General features: G+C 49.7%; 1 protein-coding gene across 2 annotated transcripts in view; it reads left to right on the forward strand.

The window, feature by feature from the left end:
• The window catches only part of MASP1 (MBL associated serine protease 1), a 90,041-nt gene that overhangs the window by 55,635 nt on the left and 19,405 nt on the right, over window positions 1-15,001 (forward strand). For both annotated transcript variants that reach the window (XM_060274241.2, XM_060274242.2), the window contains exons 9-10: window positions 7,659-7,796; window positions 11,554-11,628. In XM_060274241.2, the coding sequence (XP_060130224.2) occupies window positions 7,659-7,796; window positions 11,554-11,628 (213 nt within the window). The remainder of the gene's footprint in view (window positions 1-7,658; window positions 7,797-11,553; window positions 11,629-15,001) is intronic.

Below are 15,001 nucleotides of genomic sequence, written 5' to 3' on the forward strand. Positions count from 1 at the left end.
CCCACCCCCCACCCCCAGCCTTCAGCATGGCACATAGCAGCCCATCTGTTTCTCCTGGCTGAGTGTGATGAGAGCAGCCCTTTGCGTAGAGGAATGCAGAGAAACTGAGATTACTCAATGACAGGATCTCTGCTCAAGAAAAGGGGTGGAATCGGCTGTCTCATAAGTATGCAGGACATACGTGGGGGAATTTCTGGTCCCTTTGCTTGTTTGCGTGGCCACCCACCACTGCCATTTTATGCTCAATTTCTTTCCTTTTAAAAAAAAAAATGAAGTAAATCAAACAGATGGATACAATGAAAATAATAAACGTACAAAAACAGCAGTGCGGCATATTGAGAAGAGGTGTCACATTATGCTGGTAGAGTACAAGGTGATATGAGAGCCATCTTCAAATATCTGAAGGGCTGTCACATGAGAGCAAGCTTGTTTTCTCCTGCTCTGGAGGGTAGGACTCGAACCCATGGCTTCAAGTTGCAAGAAAGGAGATTCTGACTCAACATCAGGAAGGACTTTCTGGTGTAAGAGCTGTTGGAAAGTGGAACGGACTCCCTTGAGAGGTGGACACTTCTCCTTCCTTAGAGACTTTTAAGCAGAGGTTGGGTGACCACCTGTCAGGGATTCCTGCATTGCAAAGGGGTCGGACTAGATGGCCCTCGGGTCCCTTCCAACTCTACAATTCTATGATTCTATAATTAGGAAAGCCAAATTTCACATTGTACCATGGAGAGCGAGTCCTGGGTGTCTGTATGTGTTGTATATAAGATAAAATCCTGCCAAACAGCACAGAGCTACTCTCTCCATGTGTCGGGAGATGTGGCTAGATCTGCACTTAGGTGAATTAATTTTTTCCATGATGGGATGGTTCAAATTTATCTTTCTTTGCTGAAGTTTGGGGGAGTTGTTTATGAGCCCATTCCAAGAAGTACGCTGGGTCTCTCCAGCCTACAGGTCATCAACTCTATGGCGCAATCCGAGAAGGGGGGGGGAACCATTTTAGCTCGTTCTCCCTACTCATTGCTTCCCAATCACCAGTACCCAAATCTTAGAAAGGCAAACAGTGATTCCTGTCTCTGGCAATCTCTCTTATGCAACGGACATTCTCTGCTTTGAGAAATCCATGTGATATACCCTGGCCTGGCCTTCCTCAGCCTTTGCTATCGTTTCTTCCCAAAATGCGCTTGTTGGTGGGAAAGACAAGACTAAACAGTTGGCTAACGTCAAAGAGACCAAATTCCTTCCTCCCTGGCTCAAATGCGCTTACTCGAAGCCTCTCAGAAGCGTGAGAAAGATCCATATAAGCTGAGGAAATAGGTGCTGGAATAAATTCCGTACAGTATTTTATTTTTATGAGTCCGTTCCCCTTCCATTTTTTCCCAACTATGCTATGTGGGAGATCCCGGTGGTGCCATGTGCTGGACCCTATAGGGGGTTTGGCCAGAACAGTCGCCAATAGTTGCCTGCAGATGAATAAACACGCCCTGAAACCAGAATTCTGTGTGAGCCAATGAAAAACTGAACTGTGGAGTTGGAAGGGACCCCCAAGGACCATCTAGTCCACCCCCCAGTGGACCAAGGGCATAGTTCAGTGGCAGAGCATCCACTTTGCATGCAGGAGGTCCCCGAACGTTGCATCTCTGGTCGGGGTTGGGAAGGAGCCCAGTCTGAAACCCTGGAGAGCTGCTGCAAGTCAGAGTAGATGATACTGCCCTAGTTGGGCCAATAGTAGTAGTAGTACCGTGTTTCTCATATTATAAGTCATGTCTTATAATCTTTTTTTCTCAAGAAAATAAGCCTATGGCTTATTTTCGGGGGGTGTCTTATTATTATTTTTTAAAAAAATACAGTATGGTACCTCCCCTGTCCGGCGCCCGGAACTGGCTGCTGCTGCGCTGCTGGGCGCGTTGCCGGCGCTTCAGCAGGGCACGCTGCTGGGTCCCGCCGGGTCGGGGCTTCACGCGGCGCGCGCTGAGGCTCTTGCCGGATCCCGGCTCGGAGCAGCGCGCGCTGCGGCTCTTGCTGCGTCCCGCAGCGCCAGCGCCAAGCGCCAACCCAGCAGCGAGACCGGCGGGGACCTGCAGCGCGCGCGACAGGAAGAGGAGGGACCAGTGAGTGGCAGCCGCGGCGGCCAATGAAGGCTCGGCCGGGTGTTTTTTGTCGTTGTAGCTGTGTCCCGCTGCGTCCCTCCTCTTCCTGTCGCGGCTCGGCGCCCGGAACTGGCGGCTGCTGCGCGCGTTGTCGGCGCTTCAGCAGGGCACGCTGCTGGGTCCCGCCGGGTCGGGGCTCCACGCGGCGCGCGCTGAGGCTCTTGCCGGGTCTCGCCGCCGGGTCGGGGCTCGGAGCAGCGCGCGCTGCGGCTCTTGCTGCGTCCCGCCGCCGGGTCAGCGCTTGGCACGGTGCATGCTGCTGGACATTTTGGAGGGGCAGCAGCAGCCGATTCCGGGCGCTTACAGGCATCTTCCTCTTCCATGGCGCCATCCAGACCTGCTCCCACCACTACGGCTTATTTTTGGGGTATGTCTTATATTTCTTCAACTCAGGAAAATCCTGCCATGGCTTATTTTGTAGGGATGACTTAAAATATGAGAAACACGGTAGTAGTAGTAATAATAATAATAATAGTAATAATAATAATTTATTCTTCCCCTGCCACTCTGGGCAGCTTCCAACAAACATTAAAATACATCAAATATCACAGATTAAAAACTTCCCTAAACCGGGCTGCCTTTAGGTGTTTTCTAAATGTCAGGTAGTTGTTTATCTCTTTGACATCCGATGGGAGGGTGTTCCACAGGGCGGGTGCCACTACCGAGAAGGCCCTCTGCTTGGTTCTTTGTATCTTTGCTTCTCGCAGTGAGGGAACTGCCAGAAGGCCCTCGGAGCTGGACCTCAGTGTCCGGGCAGAACGATAGGGGTGGAGACGCTCCTTCAGGTATACTGGACCGAGGTCAGCACCAACACTTGTGCTCGGAAACGTAGTATGACACATCTTCCTATGTGCATTAGCTGCTCAGCCAGAAATGGGTCCATCTGTGGATCAACTCACCTGTGCTCTCCATTCCTTATGCAGAAATTCCCCCTTGCAATTTCTCCTCCAATGCCGGATTTAAATATGCAACTCCAACCAACTAAAAATAGGTCGAGCTTCTTACCGTGGGCGTTCATTTCCCATTAATTAACATAGTTCTTTGCATCTCACCTCTTCCCTTGCAAATTTCTTCTCTCACAAGTTTACTGAGTTCCTTGCACCTTCCTTCCTTCCTTCGCCGCCCCCCCCATTTCCCGGTGATTAAAATCCTACTATTCAAAGTTTTCAGTTTCAGGGAAGCTTTTTTGCTGCATAGAGTTCTCTGTTCCTCGTTGACCTCAATTCTGAAGGGTAGGACGCCACTGAGAGAAAATTGGATGCTTTCAGGACGGCAAATGCTGAATTCAAATGGCACGTGGGCCATGCCTTTTTTCCTTCCAGCTGCTCTGCCACCTGGGGCTAGTGCCAGGTGGTATGGCCCAGCCTTTGGCACCACGACCCCAGAGGGACCCAATGTCAGGGACTGGCAGGGCTCTGGTGCAGAGGCAAGTGGGCTGGAGACTGAGTCAGGAGAGGGGAGGGGCAGCGATTTATGGAGTTCAGTGCCATCCAGGAGCCAGGGCGGGGGGGGGGGGGAGGGAGGGAAGAAAGGTGCAGAGCTGCCAAGGACAGATAGGAGGGGGGGCACAGGACCTGTCAGAGGTGGAAGCAGAGACTGGTCAGGCAAGGGAGGAGGGGCAAATCCCTGCCAGGCTGCTATCTCCTGAAAAAGGAAGATATGCAAAAGAAGTCTCAGGTTGTGTGCATGCAACCCGTCCGAGGAGGGTATATTTTATCACCTCTGATGACCCTGAAGAAAGTTGGTGTCTTCCCAAATGCAAGACGGTTCTTTTGTTTGAAATTCAGAAGCAATACAGAACACAAGTGAGTGAGGAGAAGATTTTATTCCTAAATAGCAAGCAATATATAAGGTAAGGAAAAAGGTAAAGGACCCCTGGAGGGTTAAGTCCAGTCAAAGGCGACTATGGGGTTGCGGTGCTCATCTCACTTTCAGGCCGAGGGAGCCGGTGTTTGTCTGCAGACAGCTTTCCAGGTCATGTGTCCAGCATGACTAAACCACTTCTGGCGCAACGGGACCCTGTGACGGAAACCAGAGCGCACGGAAGCACTGTTTACCTTCCTGCCACAGCAGTACCTATTTATCTACTTGCACTGGCGTGCTTTCGAACTGCTAGGTTGGCAGGAGCTGGGACAGAGCAACGGGAGCTCACTCCATTGCGGGGATTCAAACCACCAACCTTCCAATTGGCAAGCCCAAGAGGCTCCGTGGTTTAGACCACAGCGTCACCCACGCCCCCAGCAAGCGATATATATACATACCAGGACGTGCACTTCTACCTGCCACTTGGAAGTCCTGAAGAAGTGGCGAAGTGACTCCCCCTGGTAGCCTAGATTGCACTGCTCTGCACAAGCTTCTAAATCAGCTCTCCAAACCACAGTGGTGCCTCGACTTACGAATTTAATCCGTTCCGAAGGCACCTTCATAGGTCGCAAAATTCGTAAGTCGAAAAGCGCCATTGGAAACGCGGTTTCCCATAGGAATGCATTGGAAACGGAAAAATCCGTAAGTCGAAAAAACCCTATCTAAAACCGCCGCGGTTTCCGTTCGGATGTCAAGAAATTTGTAAGCGTGCGGCCATTTGCCCCATTCGTAAGTCGAAAAATTCGGTTGTCGAGTCATTCGTACGTCGAGGTACCACTGCAGTTGATTTTATAGACAGCCACCTCCTTTCAATGCCCCACCCTCCAATAACCATTTCTAACATTAAAGAAGGTTCCCAGCACTAATCTCTCAGACTGATTAAGGCAGCTGTGGGGGGTGGGGGGGGGGTGCCTTCACCTCCCCCCAACTGATTAGGATACCAGAGAAGGTTGCCAGGGAAGGAGAAGGAACAAAGGCAGGAAGGGTCACCATGTTAGAATCACTGCCTCCTCTATATACAGTTCGTCTTCCGGTTGGGTTTCCTCATAGAATCATAGAGTTGGAAGAGACCACAAGGGCCATCCAGTCCAACCCCCTGCCAAGCAGGAAACACCATCAAAGCATTCTTGACATATGCCTGTCAAGCCTCTGCTTAAAGACCTCCAAAGAAGGAGACTCCACCACACTCCTTGGCAGCAAATTCCACTGTCGAACAGCTCTTACTGTCAGGAAGTTCTTCCTAATGTTTAGGTGGAATCTTCTTTCTTGTAGCTTGAATCCATAGCTCCGTGTCTGCTTCTCTGGAGCAGCAGAAAATAATCTTTCTCCCTCCTCCATATGACATCCTTTCATATATTTGAACATGGCTATCATATCACCCCTCAACCTTCTCTTCTCCAGGCTAAACATACCCAGCTCCCCAAGTCGTTCCTCATAAGGCATCGTTTCCAGGCCTTTGACCATTTTGGTTGCCCTCTTCTGGACACGTTCCAGCTTGTCAGTATCCTTCTTGAACTGTGGTGCCCAGAACTGGACACAGTTGGTAGGGGAGTTGGCCCTCTTTCAGGCCCCCCTGTGTTCCCAGACAATGATTCTAGATCCTGCAAAAAAAAGGTGGGGAAATGTTGTGCAGCCAATATAGAACAAATTACTTGCTTCCGGGGGGGGGGGGAGGAAGCACATCGACACTCAAACAGAGAGTGTGTACACTCTTGTGTAACTGGAATCAGGGATGCAAGTTAAACCAATTAAATTAAACCTGTCGGTGTTAAATAAGAACAAATTGTGCAACCCTTTCAAAGCACAGCCCCGGCCTCTCTGGGGAGTGGGGCCTGGGGAGCTTCAGACTTTCTTCTACGCAAACAGACTTTCCTCTGCACGGAGGCTCAGAAGCAGTCATCTGTCACTCAAGAATGCAGTAGTATGCAAATTGCCATCCGTACAAAGTGCAATCATTCCAGACTGCAAAAAGTCAGCCCATCGTTTTTTCCTATCCAGTAAGCTGCAAGGAACATGCGACTTTATAACTGGCTCCCTCCCCGTCCCAGTGCAAGCCTGAGGACTGCATTGCATCCTGGCGTGGATTTTCTTCCATCACAGCTCCCACCCTTAAGCATCAGACCATAGGAAGAAGAGCCCTGGGGCTGGATCAGGCCCATGTCAATAAGGTGCCTCTGGGGAGCCCACAAGCAGGCCTTCGGTGAAGTTGCCAGTTCCCATTCATGCTTCCCAGCAAGCAGCATTCAGAGCTGTACCTCTGGGCTAGTCTTATTGTCCCTTTTAAAGTCGTGCGAGTTGATGACCATCACCGCATGCTGCAGCAATGAGTTCCGCAGTTCAACTCTGTGCTGTGTGAAGCAGCCCTTCCTTTTGTGTTGCCCTGATTCTCCCACCACTCGGCTTTGTTGCATGTCATCCACTCAGGGCCAGATTTAGCTTTGAGGAGGCCCTCAGCTCCTGAAGGTAATGGGGCCCTTTCTATGTCCAGCTGTCCTTTGTCAACAACAAACTTGTCACTGTTTCTTGTGTTGAATAGATGCTAGATGGTGATTTATGGACCCAATAGGTATCTCAAGCCATTTGCAAATCACAAAATATGTATTTTATCAAAGTAATTGTTGAACTGAAATACAATTAAGAAGAAGTATATAAATAGTGAAATACACACTGTTGCTGAATGTAGGTTTTATTTTATTTGTTTTTATCTTATATTTTGGAAATGTACATCCAGTGGGTTTTTCCCTTAAAATTTTTTTGGAGGGCCCGAGAGAGTGGGGCCCTAAGCTATAGCTTATTTAGCTTATATATGTAAATCCGGCACCCACTGGGCCAATACCTAAGACACAGGAAATTAGGATAAAACAGCACAGCACCAGCTCTTTCATTAAAAGCAGTACGTTTCCCAAAGCCTGTTGGAACAAGAAAGCCTTCGTCTGCCAGCTGAAAGCATAGCAAGGAGGGAACCATGCTAACTTCTCTAGGCAGGGAGTTCCAAAGTTGCCTGGGAGCAGCCACCACCAAGAAGGCCCTCTCCTGGGACCAAGAGAAGGGCTTGCACTGAAGATCTCAAAACCTGGGCAAGTTCATGTAAGGGGATGCAGTCCTTCAGATAGCCTGGACCTAAGTCGTGGAGGGTTTTGTAAGCTGTAACTAGCATTTTGAATTGTGCCCAGAAACAGGCAGAGATAGAGCTACCTGCTCTGGCACCCGCAGCGGTGCAGGGGGGGGGCTAGCCGGCGCGCGTGAGCGGGCATAGCCGCCTGCAATGGCAAGCGTCCGGGGGGGGTGCCACCCGCATGGTGAGCATGGCGGGGGTGACACAGCGATGCCACCCCCCTCAGGGATGACACCCAGGGCGGGCCGCACCCCCTTCCTCCGCCAGTGGAAACAGATGGGCACAGCCAGTAGAGTTGTGCTATTGTAGCAAGCAAATTGTCTGCTCTCTATAACCAGCCTCCATCTGCAATCTGACTAGTAGCTGCAATTTCCCTCCTTGACCGACTGGCATTACAGAGGTGGACCCTGGACTTTTTGGAAGGGGGCAGTGAGGCTTAGCAAAACAGGGGATCGCTGGAGAGCCACAAGACTCCAAATTAATTCTCAAGAGGCTTTTCCCCCCCAAACCCTCCCTTCTGCTCGGCTTTCCAGTTGCAGACTGCAAGGCGCCACGAGAGCTGGACCACGGCTTTGTCACCTTCTCTACACGAGACAACCTGACTACGTACCAGTCGGCGATCCAGTATTCCTGCCAGCAACCGTACTACGAGATAATCCCCAACGTCACAGGTGAGAGCGGCTGCCGTGCGGGGGGGGGGGGTCCGGTTTGCATGCTGGGTGGCAGCAGCGACTGGACAAGGGATAGGCTGCATTCACAGAAGACCACAAAGAGCTAGTAAGATGGGCCGGGTCAAGAAATGTAGCTGGTTCAGGAGCCTGTGCTCAAGAGTTGCCTTCTAAAGGCTGCTACCAGGGTAGGAATCCCGCAAGCAGAGCACGATGGCTATTTGTCCACATTAAGTTATCCAATATTTGCAGGTATGGTGCCCCTGTACATGGAGGCTCCACTAGCTGTTGTGGCTCATAGTCATTGGCAAACATAGGGTGGGGATGTAAGAGCATGTTAAGCAGATGCATTATATTCTGAGAGGAGCTCTAGGAGGGGGAATCCGGCAGCATTATGGTGTAGTAGTTCACTTTGAGCTGGCTTCTGTGGGCATGTACTGGTCAGCGCCAGTGTAGTCACCAACACCCAAACCCTCAGTGCAGTTTTCCAATTGTTTTCAAAAATGGCTCCTGTTCCACTGAGCAGAAGGCTAATCTCACATTCGATTTGCTTATAAGTATGTGGCTGCCAGGCAGGATCCAGGCCCTGGCTCAGAAGCCACTGTAACCACCATTGAGAATTCTCCTCCTGTCTTCGGTCTTCCTGTGAAGAGAGGCAGGACATGCATTGCATTCTTAGGAAATCACCTTCCTTCCCCTTCAGGGCCTGAAAGACTTAGTTGCATTCCAGCCTCCCCTTCTGACAGCAGCGCTGCAAAAGTCTTGATTTTGTCTCCGTCTAGCAATATCCTGTGGCATGCCTGTTGCCTGGGGCTGCTTCCTTGCGCTCCTAAGACATCTCTTGTGTCATGGACGATAAGGCGACCAGTGGCTACTAGTGGGGATGGCTGCATGCAAAGCCCTCTTTTTCAAGCAGAGGTTCACCCCAGTTTCCAACCCATCTCTATTCCTCTCCTCCCTCAGCAGTCTTCTTCATCGCTGGCTATAGACTTCGACCGCATTTGGAATATTTTGTACAGTTCTGGTTGCCTCACCTCAGCGGCGGAGGAAGGCTCTCGGGTACCTGGGGCGGCGTGCCCAGGGGCGGGGTGAACTGCCCATAAGGACAGGGCACAGGACCCATACAGGCAGGGGCGCGGCGCCCATAGGAACAAGGTCACACCGTGCTGTCCCTTTGGGTGCTTGGCATACCCCGTCTTAGTCCTTATGGGCGCCGCGGCGTACCCCGTCCTAGTCCCTATGGACACTGCGTACCCCGTGCTGTCCCTATAGGTGCTGTGCCACAGGGAATGTGGCGCCCATAGGGACAGCATAGGACGTGCGGCACCCATAGGAACGGGGTGCACAGTGGGGCCTTAGCCGTCCTACAGCTGGGGGGGGGAGGCAGTGGGCGGACAGCGCGGAGCCTGCGGGCGCCGAGACGAGTGGATCCTGCGCACTGCAGGCCCCGCAGTGATGAGTGCCGCCCGCCATTTTGTCGCCCCCCCATCAGGGTGACACCCAGGATGGCCCGCCCCCCTGCACCCCCCTTCGTACGCCCCTGCCTCACCTCACAAAGGAGATTATAGGGTTGGGGAAAGGTTTGGAAGGGAGCAACCAAAACAATCGAGGGAATGCAATTTTAGAACCTTAGAGTGGTCGAGTTGGAAGGTAACATGAGTATTATCTAGTCCAACCCCCCTGCAATGCAGGGATATTTTGCCCAGTCTGATTTAGGGCAGATTTTTAAAAAGGACTCCTTCACACGACACTTATTTAAAGTGTGGAACTCCCTCCCACAGGAGGTAGTGATGGCCCCCACCTTGAATGGTTTTAAAAGAGCTTTCAAGAAATTCATGGAGGAGATCCAACTCTTACCACCAAGGAATATCTGGCGGACTCACCCTGCTAACTGCTCCCTGTTGAATACAGTGCCCACACCTCACTGTATGCCAATTAATACGAAGTTTTACAAATTTACCATGGGAAATTCTAGTGAGGGAAAACGTAATGATTAGAGTCTCAGGCAAAAAAGAAAAAGAAAAAGATCAGACAAACAGGAAAAGCTTATTAAACAAAAAAGAAGGTAATGAAACAAAGAGGGTTAGGAAATGCAGTCTTTCAGGTAGAACTTATTGACTTTGACTGACTCTAGTATGTCTCAGGCTTGAACACGGTGTTGCAGTCACAGCTTCTCTTCACCTCTTTTTACTCAAAATCCGTTGTTATACTTCAGTTTCTGCTACTGAGTTATGACAGTTAAACATCTCCCTTAGCAATCCCACTCCTGAGGGGTTCCCAATGGTATAACAGAGCCAGGGGATCCCCTCGCCCCTTGCGACTGGCTTGGGATTCTTCTGTACCTAGAAGAATTCTCCCCTCCTGGCTAGGATGAGACCCAGGGAGCCTGAATTCCCACAGGATCTACCTCTCCCGGATCAGACTCAGCCCTCCTACAACCCTCCTCTCTGTATACCTTTCCCAGACCCTCAACCCAGTCTTCCTATCCAATCTGAGAGGCTTTTTCCTCTTGCTCTGGTTAGTCTCCTTGGTGTGGGTGTTTAACTTAACTCAGAACCATTTCTCCCTCAGTCAGATCCTATCTTGTTCCCTATCTCTCCTCTTAAATCCATCCCTATCTCTCAACCCAAACCCTGTCTAACGTCTCAAATCCAGCCCTATCTCTTCTCAAATCCAGCCTTATCCATCTTCTCAAATCCAGCCCTATCTCTTCAATAGGAGTATAGCATCTAGATCAAGGGAAGTAATAGTACCACTGTATTCTGCTCTGGTCAGACTTCACCTGGAGTCCTGTGTCCAGTTCTGGGCACCACAGTTCAAGAAGGATACTGATAAGCTGGAACGTGTCCAGAAGAGGGCAACCAAAATGGTCAAGGGCCTGGAAACGATGCCTTATGAGGAACGGCTTAGGGAGCTGGGTATGTTTAGCCTGGAGAAGAGAAGGTTAAGGCGTGATATGATAGCCATGTTCAAATATATGAAAGGATGTCATATAGAGGAGGGAGAGAGATTGTTTTCTGCTGCTCCAGAGAAGCGGACACGGAGCAATGGATTCAAACTTCAAGAAAGAAGATTCCACCTAAACATTAGGAAGAACTTCCTGACAGTAAGAGCTGTTCGGCAGTGGAATTTGCTACCAAGGAGTGTGGTGGAGTCTCCTTCTTTGGAGGTCTTTAAGCAGAGGCTTGACAGCCATATGTCAAGAATGCTTTGATGGTGTTTCCTGCTTGGCAGGGGGTTGGACTGGATGGCCCTCGTGGTCTCTTCCAACTCTACGATTCTATGATCCCTTAGCCCTATCAAACTCTCTCCCTCAGAAACAGCCCCTTTTATTCTCTCTCCCAAAGTGCTGCTCCTCCCCCTTTTGTGGCCAGCTGACTTTGTAGCCAATCAGAGAGAGGTTCCAGCCTTGGGGTGGAATTTCAGGGGGAGACTCTGGTCCGGCTCTGCTGTGGGTCACAGGTGTCTGCTAGCCAGGATGGCTCTGCCCTGCCTCCACGGTTGGAGGCAGCGATGCTTCTGAATCCCAGCTGCTTCCTGGGAGCCACAGGAGGGGGAGAGATGCTCTCGTGCTCAGATCCTGTTTGCTGGTTTTCCACAGGCAACTGTGAGAACAGGATGCTGGACTGGATGGGCTATTGGCCTGATCCAGCAGACTCTCCTTATGTCCTTATAGACTGAAGGAAACCGGTAAGACATTGCGACAGCACCACCTAGTGGTATGATTCCTGTCCAGAGCTTGTGTTTTGATTTTCCCCAGGTACCTACACCTGTGATGCCAGAGGGCTATGGAGAAGCGCAGAGCTGGGAACACGCCTGCCGTCTTGCCAACCAGGTACCTAGACTGCGCTGAAATCTTTAAGCTTCTCACCCTCCTGTTTTAGATGCAAACCTTTCACACTATGCAGAGCTCCTCGTGTGGCGAAATCTGAATCGGTGCGGTACAAGAGGTGTCTGCCTTTGTTGCAAATATGGCATATGATGCTAATTCGCACCAGGGCAGGGCACTGGTACATTCTGCCCTGTCTAGTAGCATCACTTCTCCAGGTTTTGGGGCCAATGCCCTGCCAGCCAAGTTCCTTTCAACTGAAGAATTGAACCTGGGACCAGGTTGCATGTGGAAAGTATGTGTTCTGCCACTGCTACGTGATCTCTGCTTAGACCCATCCATGAGCTCCCCTATCACTGATTATGCCAGCAGCATCTGCTCAGATTTGATTCAGCAGCTCAAAAAGCCAATGCAATTCTGGGCTGCATCAAGAGGAGTATAGCATCTAGATCAAGGGAAGTAATAGTACCACTGTATTCTGCTCTGGTCAGACCTCACCTGGAGTACTGTGTCCAGTTCTGGGCATCACAGTTCAGGAAGGATACTGACAAGCTGGAACGTGTCCAGAGGAGGGCAACCAAAATGGTCAAAGGCTTGGAAACGATGCCTTATGAGGAACGGCTTAGGGAGCTGGGTATGTTTAGCCTGGAGAAGAGAAGGTTAAGGGGGGGGGGTGATATGATAGCCATGTTCAAATATATGAAAGGATGTCATAAGGAGGAGGGAGGAGGGAGAAATATTGTTTTCTGCTGCTCCAGAGAAGCGTACACGGAGCAATGGATTCAAGCTACAAGAAAGAAGATTCCACCTAAACATTAGGAAGAACTTCCTGACAGTAAGAGCTGTTCGGCAGTGGAATTTGCTGCCAAGGAGTGTGGTGGAGTCTCCTTCTTTGGAGGTCTTTAAGCAGGGACCCAGGTGGCGCTGTGGTTAAACCACTGAGCCTAGGGCTTGCTGATCAGAAGGTCGGCGGTTCGAATCCCTGTGACGGGGTGAGCTCCCGTTGCTTGGTCCCAACTCCTGCCAACCTAGCAGTTCGAAAGCACGTCAAAGTGCAAGTAGATAAATAGGAACCGCTACAGCGGGAAGGTAAACGGCGTTTCCGTGTGCTGCTCTGGTTTGCCAGAAGCGGCTTTGTCATGCTGGCCACATGACCTGGAAGCTACCGGTATACGCCGGCTCCCTCAGCCAATAATGCGAGATGAGCGCGCAACCCCAGAGTCGGTCACGACTGGACCTAATGGTCAGGGGTCCCTTTACCTTTACCTTTAAGCAGAGGCTTGACAGCCATATGTCAAGAATGCTTTGATGGTGTTTCCTGCTTGGCAGGGGGTTGGACTGGATGGCCCTTGTGGTCTCTTCCAACTCTATGATTCTATGATTCTCAGTTGCTGGTGTAAATTCTGGCTAGTAGAAGCCAGGATCGCAAGAGCTCAGCCAGGCAGGGTTGGTTGGGGAGGGCTTGTTGAGGGAGGGAGAAATTGGATTGTTCTATTTGCATTCAAAGGCAAATTACCCAATTTGCTTTTTCCAAAACAACAAAGAAGCAAACCTCTGCCATCTTTCAAAACACACACTTCTCCGGATTTTGCAACAGAGTTCTCCAGACAAGTTAGCAGGTCCAAAAAAGCATAACCTGGGGGTGAAGTGTCCACATCAATGCAAATATGAGTGAAAATGACATGCAAAGAAATGCATATTTTGGGGGGAATTGTTTTGCAAAAAGATGCGCATATTGGGCAAAATTGCACACAAGCATTAGGAGAGATTCGCACTGAAAGGCTCATGGGGACTTTTCACAAAGAAATTTGCAAATTGATGTGGAAGCATGGAGAGCTGAATTTAAATAAAAAAATTCCTTCAGTAGCACCTTAAAGTAGCACCTTCAGATACCTGAAGAAGTGTGCATGCACACGAAAGCTCATACCAAAATATAAACTTAGTTGGTCTTTAAGGTGCTACTGAAGGAATTTTTTTATTTTGCTTCGACTCAGACCAACACGGCTACCTACCTGTAGCTGAATTTAAGACTGGGGAAACAAGGAACAGAGAAAAACTGAATTTGTCAGTTTCCTCTATCTCAGCTTCATACCAACCAAGATAAGAACTGGGGGACATACATCTTTTTAAAGTGTTTTTTGAGCTTTCAGGGTGTTATAGTAACTGGATTGTACAAGCTTCCATTTTCCTCTTTTTTAAAAGACTGGCTGTTTTTTAAACATGCTATTTTCTGTCTGCGTCTGCTTCTGGTCCTGGTCCTGATGGAATCCAGGCGGGCTGGCAAGTCCCAGGGAAAGTTTTCCAGAGGTCAGAGCAAGTTGGCCGAGAGCTGAGAAATCGCTGCGCTTCGCTCCTCTCTCCTTGGAAAGCCAGTTGCTTGTCACTAGGAAACCCCTCTTTCTTCTCTAGCAGATCACTGACTTCTGCACACAGCCAGAATAAACATTCTGGCAGTGCCCTGTTCCTTTGTCATGGCTTCCGCTGCAATCCTGCACACACTTGGACCAAGCGGGGTTTTCCTTCTGGGTAAACAGGCCTTGGCTTGGGCTGCACTATTTTTAGCCTGTTTGTTTACCATGCTTTCTCCCATTTAAAAAAAAAAACCAAATACCCAAATCATTCCATCTATTTAAGAAAATGGTTCCAAAACATTTCTGGGCCGCTACTCACTTGGTTGCATAAACTCATCCCCAGTGCCACCTATTATTATTATTATTATTATTATTATTATTATTATTATTATTATTCAGAACAGTGATTTGGCAAGATAATAATGCAATAAAATTCAAAAAGGGAACAATTAATTTCACATTTATTCATAATCCAGTTAAAACTACTTAGCTAATGTAATTCAACAAAACTGATGAGCTTTGTCCAGTGATACTGGCTTTTCAAAATTCGGTAGCCATTGACACCTCCAGTGCCCCTTGGCAGCCCCCTTGCCTCTTAGCGCACACCCCCCCGCCCCCAACCAGGTAATCCCATTGACTACGGAGGGGGTACAACCCATTTTGGGAACTACTGATTTAAGATGAAATCAACATAAGACAGAGCATGAACTACAAATCTTGCCCTTGAAGGGGAAGAGATCATAGTGTGGGAATGTTCAGGGTGGCAGGAGAGGATATATGGTTTATTAATATCCTTCCTAACTTGCGCTAGCAAGTTCCTTTACTTAGCAGAGTTACATTCTCCTTTTTACATGCACAGTCGATAGCTGGTTGCAGGCTTGTGTGAGCCTCTTAAAGGTAAAGGTAAAGGAACCCCTGACCATTAAATCCAGTCCTGGATGACTCTGGGATTGCGGCGATCATCTTGCTTTACTGGCCGAGGGAGCCGGCGTTTGTCCGTAGACAGTTTATTCCGGGTCATGTGGCCG

The sequence above is a fragment of the Zootoca vivipara genome, chromosome 5, assembly GCF_965207765.1.
Source record: "Zootoca vivipara chromosome 5, rZooViv2.hap1.1, whole genome shotgun sequence".
NCBI lineage: Eukaryota > Metazoa > Chordata > Lepidosauria > Squamata > Lacertidae > Zootoca > Zootoca vivipara.